Genomic DNA, 15,797 nt, shown 5'->3' with positions numbered 1-15,797 from the left:
TGTTACTTATGCTAAAGGATGATTGCTTAATTTTGTTCCGGTAAGCAATTTAATAGTGCAAAATCGAATGACCATTGAAATACACTGTTAATTTTCACTGAAATGTGTTTTTCGTCTTTCAAATTGTGACAAATATATATTCTGGAAACATTTCTATAAAGTTCAAAAAGAGAAATATAATATATACTCACTGGTATGCCTAAAATTGTGTCAACTGTCAACGTTTCTTTTGTTTGATATACTTGTCTTGAAGAGATTAAAAAAAGATAAAATACGTTAGTTTATCTTTTACGCCTGATAATCTAGAAACGACAGTAAATGTTCAGTTTGTATAACCTGACACAATAATGTTTAAAGGAAATCCTCTAAAACCATCAAAACGTGAACACTTCCTCGTTAATTTTAAACATGAACGTTATGCTTGAGTTATTAGGTATAAAAGTTAATTATTTTAAATCGGTTATCAAATACTATTAACTACAGTTCATGTAATATACTATAAATATTCAATCTACAAATTTCTTCCAACACTTGTGAGGATATTGATGGGGAAATCGAAGGTGGATGTTGTAGGGGGAAACTTATCAGATTCACATCTTCATCATTGTGTTTATTCTTAAACCACAACAATGCACAAAATGCTTCAAATTGAACAAACAGGTAGTTAGAAGAGTCTAGGTTTCGTTTTAATCCTATCTACGAGTATGGAAATATCATCTGTTTATATAAAACCATAAGAAATCACAGCGTATATGTCCTATTTCAGAATAAAGTTTTATTCGCGCACCTAAGACTTCACTTAATAAAACTGATAAAACAAATAATCGGATTATATTGTGTGAACAAATTCATAACATGCTTTTATTTCATACAGTCTTCTGTATATATAGTTTCTCCTAAAGAGATTTTATAATATGGGAAACACTTGTTTTGAGAGTTTTCAAATGTCCAGTGATTTCGCGCATACCTGCTGAAATAGCATTTTTTAATAAAGAAAGAATTTATGCTCTGAATTATTATTGAACTTGTTCCAAATAGACTGCCAAGTCCGCAGAGCAAAATTATTTCAATTTGGTGAAGTATGACATTAATGAAACAAATTTTATTACATAATGCGTTTGTTTTAATTGAAATAAGCTTCATATGGTTAATAATTGGATTGCAGATTTTATATGACGTTCTTTCACTAAACAATTCAAAATTTGGTGATTATGTGGATCGGATCTATCCCATCGAATTGGGGATAAAGGATACTACAGATACAGTTAAGTCGGCTTCATATCTTGACTTACATCTAGAAATTGACAATGAGGGTCGGCTGAAGACAAAACGTTACGACAAAAGAGATGATTTCAGCTTTCCAATTGTGAACTTTCCATTTCTAAGTAGCATCATTCCAGCAGCACCAGCATACGGGGTATATATCTCCCAATTGGAACGATATTACCGTGCTTGCATTTCCTATCATGATTTTCTTGATAGAGGGTTACTGCTCACAAGGAAGCTATTAAACCAAGAGTTCCAAATGGTGAAGTTGAAATCATCCCTTCGTAAATTTTACGGACGCCATCACGAGTTGGTTGACCGTTATGGAATAACCGTTTCACAAATGATATCGGATATGTTCCTTACGTCGTAACTACAATCCTCTTCACTTTCATGAATTTGACCTACCGAATTAGACTATTTACCGGATTTGTAATCACATAAGCACACGACGGGTGCCGCATGTGGAGCAGGATCTGCTTACCCTTCCGGAGCACCTGAGATCACCCCTAGTTTTTGGTGGGGTTCGTGTTGTTTATTCTTTAGTTTTTTAAGTTGTGTCATGTGTACTATTGTTTTTCTGTTTGTCTTTTTCATTGTTGCCATGGCGTTGTCAGTTTGTTTTAGATTTACGAGTTTGACTGTCCCTTTGGTATCTTTAATTTCGTCCCTCTTTTAATTCACTCTTGAACTTATCATTTTTTTTCCTTTTATTCAAAATATGCTATTTAAGCAGGTATAAAGCGTGAGGTTTGGCATACCACAAAACCAGGTTTAACCCATCATTTTTCACAAAATGCCCTGAACCAAGTCAGAACAATAGCCGTTGTTACATTATAGTTCGTTTCTGTGTGTTTTTATCACATTTCGGTATTGTGTCTCTGTTGTGTCATAGTTCTCTTGTATTTGATACGTTTCCTTCAGTTTTAGTTTGTAACCCGGATTTGTATTTCCTCTATCGAATTATGAAATCTGTACAGCGGTATACTACTGTTGCCTTCATTTGAGTTGGTACAGAGAGTGTGAGTTAAGCAATCGAGTTAAGATGCTCAATGATATTCTTTTTATCGCTATCTTATTTATCACGGCGTTGTTAATTTCATTGACAAATATCACGTGCGCCCTTAGTTAATTGCGATACTAGTAATTAAGAGAAAGGAAAGAATCGGACAGTAATATCAAAGTAATTTTTTTGAAAATAGCGATAATACATTGTATGTTTAGTTTCCTTGGTAAAGTAACGCTAAAGCCATAAAAAAGAATTTGTTACAGGTGTTTTTCTGGCACGTTAAAGTAAGTAGTATTTATATAAAAACATGTCTGAATGTCAGAGTAAGGATTCGGTCCTACTACTTAACTACTTGCAATTTTTATGGGTGGATTTTACAGAGATCGTATGATAAATAAATAACAGTAGTATACCGCTGTTCAAAACTCGTAAATCTATAGACGAAAACACAAAATTGGGGTAACTAGAACCGAGGGAAACGCATTAAATACAAGAGGAGAGCAACGACACATCATTAAAATGTAACACACACAGAAACAAACTAAGCATTAGACAAAATCCGATGAGAATAACAACTATAACATAACTAGAGGCTCTAAGGAGCCTGTGTGGCTCTCCTTGGTCTGTCTTTGTGAATAATGAACAAAGGACACAGATCAAGTTGTTATATTTGATGTATGCCTTTTTGTGCTGCTTTGTTACATTTGTTTGTTTTTATGGTGATTGAGATGATGACACCATGTCGACTGCTGTATATTTATTTTTAAAATTTGTGCCCGGTGTGGATGTTTGTATTTTTTAACGCATCGCTGTCAATATAAAGGAATATGGCGCAACTGGCATACAAGTGAGAGATTTAGTAAGCTGTTTAAACAGGTTCAATCTATCATTTTCTACATAGGAAAATGTCTGTACCAAGTCAGTTGTTATCCATTCGTTTGATGTGTTTGAGCTTTCGATTTTGCCATTTGCTTAGGGACCATCATTTTAAATTTTCAGTTCAGTATTATTGTGCTATTTGTTCTTTTAATTTTTTGTCATGTTTGCAGTAAATGTTAATAAGAAACTTGTTATATATATCAACTTACATTACCTTTAAGATGCACTAAATGTCAACATATATAGGTATGTATTAAATAACTTTACCACAGTTGAATATACTAAATAGTTATTTTATCAACCGTGAATTGAAGAAATTGAATAGCAGTTCAGTATAAAAATTTTAATTTTAGATTACCTGTAAATATGAACTCTGACATGTGTGAGGATTTGGGATTTGTGGTTAGTAAATAAAAGACGACAAAGGCCATTTGAATTGCCAACATAAATGTCATTACGATATCATCATGATCATGTCACCGTTTTTTTTTTATATTGCTTGGTTTTAGATTGACTATCGTCCAGTGACTAATATTTCATGCATGTTTGAGACGAAAGCAAACTAAAAATACATATAACTGGTAACTCGTGTAATAAAGGCTATGCGGCTTGAATGTCGGGAAAACATGATTTATTGTTGTTGGTTGTTTGTCGTCCAGTGGTAAAAATTGTATGCATGTTTAGGTCGAGAACACGTAAACAATGAATAAGTAGGTCCGATAACAAAGGCCAGCTGGATTGCCGGTAGGGTTATATACCTCCAAACAGCTTGAGATTCTGTACGTAAGGCATCGAATGTAACCTTTTCATTCTGACTGGACGTCGCAGTGTCCTTGATATATCCCGCACAGCTAAACGGACAAAGATATAAAGTATAATACTGCCGGTCGGAAGATGAGCTGTGGTGACCCTGTTTCTATTTTTTAGTTACCCTTGGGGAGGAAAAATGATAATATTTAGAACAAGCAAACATCTGTTGCTCTGCGACATACCACCTACGAAACCCACTTAAGAGCTGTAACAAGGGTTATAAATTTAAACATAGCGTGGAACACTGTTTACACAAGGCATCTGATATAAAGACCATAATCTGAGTGGACGTGTCTGCGAACTTGTTAATTCCACACAGTGCAATGAACTACTCACTTTGAGAAGGATTTTACTGTTGACCGGAAGTAGACTCAAGTGACAATGTTTTTTTGGTTTATTCATTCGTATATAGGTGTCATTTACCGCTGTTGATGCTTATCTAAAACGGGTAAAATTGTTTTGTAAGTTTGAATTAAAGCTTCCTGCTGTAAGTAATATTGGTCAGTTTAAATTATGCTACAACACAACCGCCACATCGTGGATCCATGACGGAATTGAAGTATCTAATTATGTTATTGAGCTTTAATTTTAGCCTGAATTTTAATTTGTTTTTAATGTTATCTGATAAAGTCATGCTTCTTATAAGATGCACAATTTTCTCTGCTTTCCTAATCTTTCTGTTTGAATCCGTAGACCTGGAACTTATTACAAATTAGTAAATTAGTGTGTTTTTTCTTTAAAAAGACCTGTAATGTTGAATGTTTGATGAACGCCATATTCTTATTATTTAATCAAAAATAAAGGAGAGGTCTTAATTCTTTAATTAAAACAAATTGGAAACAGTATCTACGCCTTATTTTAAGTATTTGTATAGTCGTCTTATTATAAAGTCATGCTGATAACAATTCTTTAACCGGAAACAATGTCAATCGACCTGGAATATATTTATTACCAGGGCCTGGAATGGTTTACTTCTTTTATTTACAATATTGACTGTCCTACATGTATTTAACCTATACATAAGTTAAATTCTTTGATTCGTCGTTTTGACGTCATGCAATATATGCCGGATAACTGGAAACTATTAATACACTGTATTTTAAGTTTGGTTTTTTGTATTCTAATTTTTATCTTATAAAGCTATGATGATTTAAATACTACAACCGGTTACACTTAGACCAATAACTGATTGAAATAGTGCGTTAGCCCTGTATAATGAAAACGTTCATGTGTGATTATGACCCGTATATAAAGCAAACTCCATTCCAAATACACTGTTTGGTGGTGCACAAGATAGATGCGGAACGTACAGATTAGGTAAAGTAACAGAAAACATATACTATCGGTATTTTTGTGATTTTACTTTATAATATCGGTATCGGACTCTACCTGGAACTTGTTTATTATAGGGATAATTTATTATGATGTGGAAATCAAAAGAGTCCCGAAATGATGTAGTTTTTAATAACACCACAGCAAACTATGGTATAATTTAGTTATACCATGGTTTATTTTTATAGTTATACCATGGGTTATTTTTTGCAACTGTGACATTTAGAGTTTACCTTTACCACTATTACAGCATTGTTTTATGATGTCACACCATGTTAGATTCTTTTTTAAATATCTGTTTGGCCCTGAAAAGGGACTTTTCCTCAAAAGGTGTTTTCTAATTCAACAGCAGCTTTTATCTAATTCTTCTAATTCTGTGTTGTCAAGATTCAATTTCTTTTCCCGACACTAGTCAGACGTAGAGGTTGAACAGTTATTGCATCTCAAAATGTTTAAACGTAATTATACTTCTTTGGATTTTAGATGTTTGCCGTTGAGTTTTCCTAATGAAGGTAAATCCAGAAAAGCGGTTCAGGTGAATATGATTATTAACGTGTTGTTTTCAATATTTGAAACACAGTAACTGTATAGGCCTTTGTTCGTTAAATCCCTTGCCTTGTCCATTGAGTGAAAAAAATGCTTTTTGTTTTTGTTGTTGATATATTTGTTTGTTTGTTAAGTGGATTATATTGTAACACAATCACTGGTGATAAACTGATCACCGTCATTGCAGTTACGCGGATCCCAACATGACGGAGCCAAAAACACGTAAAATCGTCTTTTGTTATTATACGTGTACACGCGCTTGTTTAAAGAATTACTCAGTCGCTAGACTGATATGTAGGATATTGTAGCATATGTGTGTTCTTAATATTATATATATGTGACCTTGTTACCGAAATAATAGCCATTGAAACTTTACAGAAGATCATCGTTACTCTGAAAGAAGATAGTCGTAACTTGAGGACAAATAACTTGAAAGATAATGGCAACAGTATAAAGTATGTTAATGATCATAGTTACTGATTTTATCTCTCTTCATAGTGAATGTTTAAGTAACAAAATTTGTAAAAAGATCAGGGATGTCAACTCTGACGGTGAATATTGACTAATCGTTTACACCTCATCTTATCCAGTCAGGATTCGACTTCATTCAAATTATCTCTCCATTACGGCAGTTCATTTTTACAATCGTTGAACAACACCATTACGATCCTTATATGCCAGTTGTATTTTATAAGACAAATGCATTTACTAGATTATGAACATTAGTTAATGTACTTGTCAGCATTCAGTTACTCTGAACTATTGTCTGATCGGTTACCAGGTTGAACTTTTCGAAAATTCATGAACATCTAAAAAAAAAATATATATATAATTATATATTTCGCGGAAGAAAAGCAGACTAAAACATTTCAGTAGTTGAAATAAAGGCAACAGTAGTATACGGCTGTTTGAAATTCATAAATCGATCACGAAAAAAACAAATCCGGGTTACAACCTAAAACTGAGGAAAATACATCAAATATAAGAGGAGAGCTACGACACAACAGAAACACAACATTAAAATGTATCACACACAGAAACGAACTGTTTTATGACAATAGTCATTTTCCTGACTTGGTACAGGAATTTTAAGACACAAATGGTGGGTTGGACCTGGTTTTGTGGCTAGTCAAATCTCCCGCTTTTATAGCATTATACACCCTAATTATCACACACAATTTGTTTTTGAAATTTTTTTCAGATCCAACCTATTAAAAGTCTTTCGTCAAGTACTTTTCGTAAAAACAAATGCTATTCGACCACACCTTCTCTGTTTTTATGATTCATTAGAAAGGTATTTCGCTTGACCCATGTGTTTTATTTTTTAGTATTGTGACTGTTTGATGTTAAAAAGTCTAACCTCTAGCCTTAATATAGGAAAACGATCAAATCTGACGCGAGATGATGTATCACACACTTTGCTTTATATGTTTTCTAGACACAATATTCATTTAAAACACGCCCTGATGGTGCACTCGTTTTTCTCTTTTTGATGCTATTGCTACCCATTTTTTGGAATTTTTTCTAAAGTTTCATCATGGAGGGGAATCGTCTTATGGGTATGATGTACTGAAGTCATGTTACGATATTTGAAATCATGAGCTTATAAAAACTACCGTAGACACAACATAATGCCCCAAGACCTCAGTATCACTACATGCAGCTGCTAAAAAGGTTAGCTTTTCACTCGCTAACAAAATGTGTAACTTCCAGCGATCATACACAATCATGACGTGCAAATGCTGGAAAGCTATGGAACCGTTTGAAAGTCAATGTTCTCCTAAGAATACATGTACTTGCCAAAATACAATTAGCCATGAAAACTGACTGGTGCATCATTGTTTATGTTGCCTTCGAATTATAAAATGATTACATTTTCATGTAACCATCATTGTTTTTTGTTATTATAGTTTTTTTGTTTTATTGAAACGTTTCTAATGCATATTAGACAAAATACATATATCATGTTTATGGTCTGGCCCGTTAATTACCAAACGAGTATATAATCATGTGGTCCGACCATTCGTGTATGAAAGGACAGTATGAGTATACTTATATGGTCGTGTCAATAAGTATATGGTTCAGATACTTGTCGACACTGCCGGATGGTTTCTTATACAGGCACGCCGTACAACGAAATGAACAACTGACTTTCATCGATGCTCATTCCTATTTTTGTTTACATTAAACATGTTGAATATTAAATGAAAAAAAGATTTAACATGAAACCCCACTATTGCCCTTATTTTGACAATATTTGTTCAAACTTTGACAAGTGAAACTGCATGAAATGATTTATTTACCAAAATTCACCAAAAAATCGTAAAGTTAATGTTAAAAATTTACCTCACATTTAAAACAAAATTTAACTACCAATTAAGAAAAAAAAATAAGCTCCTTCAGAGTCAAGAGGATTCATTATTACAAAAATGGTGTTTCAACTCAGTAGTGACATGTTACTGAGGTATCGGATCTCACAAGACTATCAATTCCAAAACTATTGCGATGATTTTAACGAAGTAACGCAATAAATAGAACATCTAATGCTTATAACTTAATGTAGTTTTTCATAAAAAAGCAATAACTAATCTGGCACTGTTGCATATAAAATTTACCTTACACTTTAAGTCGAATGATATTAAATTCTTAAACATATATCATATTGTCGATATTGAGTTTGTACTGAGTGTGAATTCTCGTGGTAGGTGATACATACTTAGCAACAAACCATTCCCTAGTTGGCACACTTTTATTAAATACATGTAATACTCACAGAATTTGTTTGTTACTTTGATTTGTGTCTTTTAAATCGAGATAACAGATTTGATCATCGGTTAAGTACTGTTTCCATTATTTTATCATGACTCTTGCAAATAAATTGTAAATAAAATAAGTCATAATTATTCAAAGACTTTTATTTTCCATAACCGTCACATATGTATTCCGTTTTCGTTCCAGTAATATTACAGGTGCACCCGTCCGAATTCCGTTGTCCGTGATCAATACATTTACCATTGATATCCTCACACTCTACAAAAAACAAGATTACAATAGCATTTTAACAATAAACAATGGCTACATAGATTTTTGTTTTCAATCAGCTCATTGTATTTAACATTTTTCTACACTGTAAGCATTTAATTATGTTTTAATGCTTCAATCATTGTACATCTGCTTATATATTCTTCGTGTTGTCGTTAAAATCTGAGGAAGTCGAAAAATGATCCTGTCATTCCAAATATTAAGCTTGGCTTCTTGTCTGCTTTTTCGTAATAAATTGACAGGGTGTTTTACAGATAAGAACTATTTGTGTCTCTAACCGTTCATTTGCCGTTGATACTACTTTTATGCATTAATTGATTGTATTCTCTTTTTAACGAAACGAAAAGAAGTAAGCTTTCAACCGATGCAAAACAAGACTTTAATTTGTAAAACATCAGTAAAGTAATAACAAATATAAAAAAGAAGATGTGGTATGATTACCAATGCGACAACTATCCACAAAAGACCAAAATGACACAAACATTAACAATTAAAGGTCACCGTACGGCCTTCAACAATGAGCAAAGCCCATACCGCATATAGTCAGCTATAAAAGGCCCCGATAAGATAATGTAAAACAATTCAAGCGAGAAAACTAACGGCCTTATTTATGTAAAAAAATGAACGAAAAACAAATATGTAACACTTAACAAACGATAACAACTGAATTACAGGCTCCTGACTTGGGACAGGCACATTCATAAATAATGTGGCGGGGTTAAACATGTTAGCGGGATCCCAATCCTCCCCCTAACCTGGGACAAAGAATGTTTTACGTCAGTGAAGTTGATATTTTGAAATTAAATGTAAGAATAATCACAATCTGTTAACCCTGCCATGTTATCGATTTGTTAACACGTCTACGTACGTGTTTTTACTATTGATGTTGCCCAGCTTGTTTGGTAACCAGTGGAATCAACAATACATGTTTTCGTCCAACATTTTTCTAACCATTGTTCATCAGCAGAATAGCAAACTCCTTTTACGCTGCAAGCTTCACAACCATTTGCTGATAAAATCAGAAATATAAGAAATTAAAGACACGATCTGTGTTTATATACTCTACATAATAACTTTTAACTATCTAAATATAGAGTTAATGGCATCCTTACAAAAAACACGAATGGTTTATGTTTGTGGAAGGTAGGGCAGATTTCAATTATCTTTAGTTATCATCTAAGTCATTCTTAATATTCAAAAATTTGATTAATCCAGTGGCTATAAATTATTTGGCTCATTCGTATTCAAATGTTACTAGTATAGTCAGAACGCAATCCATTTGAAGGTGATAACGGTAGCTTTGCCTCAATTTCCCTGCCAACATTTTGACATGGATTCGTATGATGAATAGTTTTGATCTAATCCATTTTCTAATATGTGGTATAAATCGTGTGGTACGAAACTGCTTTCAATAATAGCAAACCTTGAAAAGCTTTCTTTGGTGTGGCTCTTTTCGGTAAAACTAATTCTTTTTTTTCACAGAATATGTTCCTTGAAAATGTCAATTATTTGCAAAGACTAAATAACTCCATAGTTTTTTTTTCTATTTTGCTCTCCAAATCAGCAAAAATTGTTGGGTTTCGAAACTTGAATCGAATAAGTGATAGAGACCAACCTAGCTTGCATATTAACCTATGCATATTTTCTTTACAAACTCCAAAAAGTATTGGTCGTTCATTTTTGTGCTTTAACAAGTTAGTCTTATAAATACCAATTTGAATTCGCTGACAACACTAAAATAGATAAAAAACACAACCACGTCTAATAACAATAGTTTTTGAATTTCAACCCGGTTTTACAATTTCACTAGAAACAATTTTGATTAGTGTCTTTTTTTTTTAATTAAGGAAAAATGTCCAAAAAAGTTCTTTGAATATCCCATGTCGATTAAACATCTAAAATAAAAATGAATTGACGATTGTTATTCATATTCATTATAAACAAAATCCGTTTTTCTCATTTTTCTGTAAATTCTGAATTATATCAGATGCTATACAAATTGTACCTTTCTTTTAAAGGGGTATATATGCTGGTTTTATTGACTTTCAAAAAACACATTTTTACTAAAGCTGTCGGTTAGATTTCCCGAAAAGTTATTAACTGTTATTACGGGAGCATGTTTTCAAAACAAAACCAAACACAGAATTGGAGTTAACATAATATGACCCAAACTCCGAAACAGTGGTGACGCTAAAAAGTCAACGTAGCGTAGTAAAGAGGACGTAACCGCTGTTTCGGAGTTTGAATATGACCTTGCGGGATAAAATAGTGCGTGGAACAACTGGTTTGGTTATATTTCACATCATTTTACATATTATGACACTATATATATTAATTACTTGTTCCAAACAGAGCAGCAACTACGCCCATAACCAAAATCAAACCACGTATTGACGCATTCATCTACAATATAACAGGCAACTAGTCAACTAGATCTTTAATGAATTGACATATATGTATCACTGGTAAATTAAGAAGCAAATAATTTCGTAACATACATGTATACATGATATACCAAAAATAACTTTAAACTTCGAACTACAGATAAAGGATACAACAGATACAGTTAAGTCGACTTCATATAAAAATTGGCAATGAGGGTCGGTTGAAAACTAAACTTTACAACTAAAGAGATGATTTCAGCTTTCCAATTGTGGACTTTCCATTTCTAAGAAGCAACATTCCAGCAGCACCTGTATACGGAGTATATATCTCCCAATTTATACGATATTCCCGTGATTGCATTTCCTATCATGATTTTCTTGATAAAGGGTTGCTACTCAAAAGGAAGATATTAAACCAAGAGATCCAAATGGTGAAGTTGAAATCATCCCTTCGAAAATTTTACGGACGCCATCACGAGTTGGATGACTGTTGTAGAATAACCGTTTCACAAATAATATCGGATATGTTCCTTACGTAGTAACTACAATCCCGTTCACTTTCATGAATGTGACGTAATGAATTAGATTAATTACCGGATCTGTTATAACATAAGCAACACGACTGATGCCAAATGTGGAGCATGATATGCTCACCTCTCCGGAGCACCTCAGATCACCCTTAGTTTTTCGGTGGGGTTCGTGGTGCTTATTCTTTAGTTTTCTCTGTTGTGTCATGTGTTCTATTGTTTGTCTGTTTGTCGTTTTCATTTTTAGCCAGGCGTTGTCAGTTTATTTTCGATATATAAGTTTGACTGTCCCTCTGATAGCTTTTATCCCTCTTTTAAAACCGTTACTAAACTACTTTGTAGTTATAATGCTTTGATACGTTAGTTTAAATGTCTTCGCAGTCATCTTTAGAAAGAGATATCGCATTCGGATTTATACTGGGAAGGTTATAAATAGTAATCTTAAGGTAGATTAATGGTATACCGCCATCTTGGATTGTACAATCACAGTACAAAATTGGTCTAGTTATTTGCTTAAATCTGCAAATTTGGAAATCGATTTGCAATTTAATGGTTAGACTGTTAATTTATATAAAGAAAACATGGTGATTTTTTATATTATACAAAATATTTTAACAAATATCTCTATTGTTTGTTTTTAGAATCGGAATCATTTTTTCAAATTAGGCCTTTAAGGGCAGATATTTCTTTTAGTGAAATTTTTATACTGGTCTACTAGGGAATTTTTTAGTTTTACTTGTAGCAAGAAAATGAGTTCGGTGACACCATTTTTTTCTTTTTCTTTTTATAAAACATATAATAAAACTATCTTCTCACAATTTATTTCAAAATTCTATCTCATAGAAATTTGTTTATGCACACAAATGTGTTTTTTCATGAACAATCTAACCAAATTTATGCAATTTTCAACGACTCATAGCATGAAAAAAGTACGATGACCCATACTTTTTATTATATTTTTGAAAAAAGTATACTAAAATCTTGGCAAATTATAAGAAAATTCTGTCTCAAAAAGTATATACTTATGATCTACCTTAATATGTGTTGCTATAAGTTAATACAGATTGAGATTGTACTTCATGTTTATACTTATATTTTGAAGTTGTTAAGATAATGTTATTGAATCTTTATACTATTTTCTTTGAACGTGTCTTGATTGATATACACCCATGGATACGTTATTAGTTTTTGGCTTGGAACTAGATATTATCAGCAACGAGTATTCTCCTTAATTTATAAACAAAGAGGTCTTGTGTGTTGAGTATTTACGCTAGTTAAATTACCTTATTCGTTAGAATAAAATTATGTTTTACGCGTTTGTCAAATTTCAAAACATACCAGCCAATAAAATTTTTTTTAACCACATATTGGTTCAAAACAATAATATATTTGTCATAACTTCCAATTCCCTCTTAAGTGTGTGCCTTATTTTACCCCACAGCCTCACGCCATGTGAAAAATGTTATGCAGTACAAGAAACAACTATGCTCCCTGTACTGGCAAATGAATTCGGTATACATTAAATATTTGTTCAACGTCCATTCTAAATTATGTGGACAAATTTATCTAGAATATATGTTCACAACTTACCTTGTACAATATGAAGCGATTGAAGTAAATGGATCCATCAAGAAGTATATATACTGTACCAAATAACACATGTGTTTCAATATCTCATTGAAATTCATTACAAATAAATAAACGATTAACTCTAATTCATCATACAAATCAAATAATTATGCAGAACCGTAGGATGTTTGAGTCATTGCATATTCCACTGAACAATTATATCTAAGAAAAAACCCAACAGAAATACAGTTAACTTTGAATTATTTTACGTTAACGTAGATCTTTTTATTTGTCATCTACAAGTAACCAGTGCAGCTCAGGGTTAACTGTCAACTACCTCATGGTACCCTCCACAAAGAAGCTTGAGCAGTAATCTCATAGAACGAGGTTTTTACAATAGAAGAATCGGTATCTTACATCTATCTTCTATTTACTTTTAAGTTTATTATATTTCTTCGATAAAGATTATTTATCGATACATTTTTAGATTGTTCCTTGTACAAATAACTGTCAAATTTTGTGCAAAAAACATATTGTCTATTATATTGACTTATCAGTGACAAATGAAACTTAATTTTTTACTTTTCCTTTACAAAAAATCATTATGCAGTTCACAGTTCATTTGATAAAGGGACGTACATCATTAGCTCACATTATCTTATACAACTTCGTAAAATTAAATTTCAAAACATTGAGAAATTCAGAATTGAGGCGGGGAATATGTGAAAGAGACAAATAATACACGACCAAATAACAGAAAACAGCCCCCTTAAAGTCCTCTGATGGATCTTCAAAATAGCGAAAAAGAAATCCCGAACTGGAAGCGGGTGTCAACTGTTTTCTTAACACAATTGTGATCTGGTTCAGAGATTTTTTCTCTGTTAGCATGGTGAATATAATGTTGAAAAACCTTGACATAACGTTTTGAATTAAGAAACACAAAGAAATATCATTAGTCTCACTACTGTACATACATGTACTTAATGAACGATTATTTATGGACGAATTTAACATTTGTGATGCATCATGACAATGTATAATCAACTACAAATAGAATGACAACAAAGACAGAAAAATTGAAATACATGTAAAACATTTTTTGGAATATTTTGTAGAAATTGCACGATGAGTCAAAAGTGCATTTATATACCTTCTACAGGAGTGATCAAATTAGATTTTGTTGTTATCAAATTGTATGTGTTCTTGATACTTTTATATGATGTTTATCTTCGGATGATTTGAAATAGATGCCATAAAACAAGGAAGAATGACATTTGTTTTGTATTAACTTTAATCAGTATTGTCGTACTGACGACTGAGCTGATTTTACCCTCTTACCTCTCATGTAAAGGATTAATAAATAGTTGGTTTTGTATCTGGTTATTTTGTAAAGGATACTTACGTGTAGCTTTTTTTTTAATTATTTTTTTCACAACATTTTCCAAAGAGTGACACCATCTTGCCACCTTACAGCATTATTTTGTAACTCGACTGTAATCCACATATCTAATATATTTAAAAAAATTGTCTGGATATTCTGATTATAACAATGATGTATTTGCTAAAACAAAGGTTTGATTATAAAAGTTTAAACACATTTGTTATTATAATACTTATGAAAAAAGTATAACCAGGTCTCGCCAAACCACGTGATACAAAATCTGACATCGGACGCTCAAAACCGTTTTGAGATAATATGTGTTGACCGGTTTAGCAATTTCTTTTTCACAAAGGTCAAACCAGAATTTATCTCAGATTGATTTTTTAAAGACTTTTCAATGGTTTTTTGGTAAAATAACAATTTACATATTAGATAAAAGAAAGGAGTAAAAGTCATTTAACAATGATAAAATTGTGAACCAAAATTTAAAAAAAAAACCATAACAACTTGACTGAAATTTATTTTCATAATGATTATTTCTGTTTGAAGAAGTATTAGTCAATTCAATCTAGCATAAATTTGACCCTAACCTGAAAGTAATTGCAACAGAAGATTTTTTTAAGTTTCAATCTTGAGCATTATACCCCAAATATACACAGAAAAAAGTCCCATAAAATCTTACGTGAGGAAGACTAAAAAAATCACTATTCAAAATTCCTATGGATATTTGCATTGACCAGGGAGATAACTCTTGCAAAAAAGGCAGAAATCTATACTATTAAACGAGAAGACCTCATTTTGGGTGTCGCTTCTCGTCCTTCCACAATAAATCAATCATCATGCCTCTGTGTCCTATAGGTAACATGCTTAATCGCATTTGTTATTCATTCTTATGATTATTCAGATTGCGTTATTTTGGGAGGAAAACGACAAAAAAGGAGTCCGGATATGATTCCGTCATCAGACTGCTTTTTAGTCATAGATAAGCTTCCTGTTTGAAACATGCACAAATAAAGTGTTTTTACTTTATACAACCAATCGTATGATAGATA

At 32.3% G+C, this 15,797-nt stretch overlaps 1 protein-coding gene across 1 annotated transcript; it reads right to left on the bottom strand.

Annotated features, from left to right (window-relative positions):
• Positions 1-8,747: 8,747 nt before the first annotated feature.
• LOC134723638 (uncharacterized) lies at positions 8,748-13,441 on the bottom strand. The gene is made up of 4 exons (XM_063587197.1): positions 13,386-13,441; positions 11,224-11,287; positions 9,753-9,893; positions 8,748-8,872 (listed from the first exon to the last, which is right to left on the bottom strand). Exons 2-4 carry the CDS (start codon positions 11,285-11,287, stop codon positions 8,757-8,759), a joined length of 321 nt encoding a protein of 106 aa, XP_063443267.1. The 5' UTR covers positions 13,386-13,441; the 3' UTR covers positions 8,748-8,756.
• Positions 13,442-15,797: the final 2,356 nt, after the last annotated feature.

This window comes from Mytilus trossulus, chromosome 6, assembly GCF_036588685.1.
Source record: "Mytilus trossulus isolate FHL-02 chromosome 6, PNRI_Mtr1.1.1.hap1, whole genome shotgun sequence".
In the NCBI taxonomy this organism is placed as follows: Eukaryota; Metazoa; Mollusca; class Bivalvia; order Mytilida; family Mytilidae; genus Mytilus; species Mytilus trossulus.
Note: the sequence above shows the minus strand (reverse complement) of the source record. Positions and strands in the feature narration are given on the sequence as shown.

Bases quoted from the DNA above. Each gene is read 5' to 3' on its own strand.
- LOC134723638 (XM_063587197.1), bottom strand. From the start codon at position 11,287: ATGAATGCGTCAATACGTGGTTTGATTTTGGTTATGGGCGTAGTTGCT. The intron at 9,894-11,223 runs GTAATTAATATA...TGATTTTATCAG, and splicing joins TGCTGCTCTGTTTGGAACAA to CAAATGGTTGTGAAGCTTGC. The intron at 8,873-9,752 runs GTACGTAGACGT...TGTTTTTTGTAG, and splicing joins AACATCAATAGTAAAAACAC to AGTGTGAGGATATCAATGGT.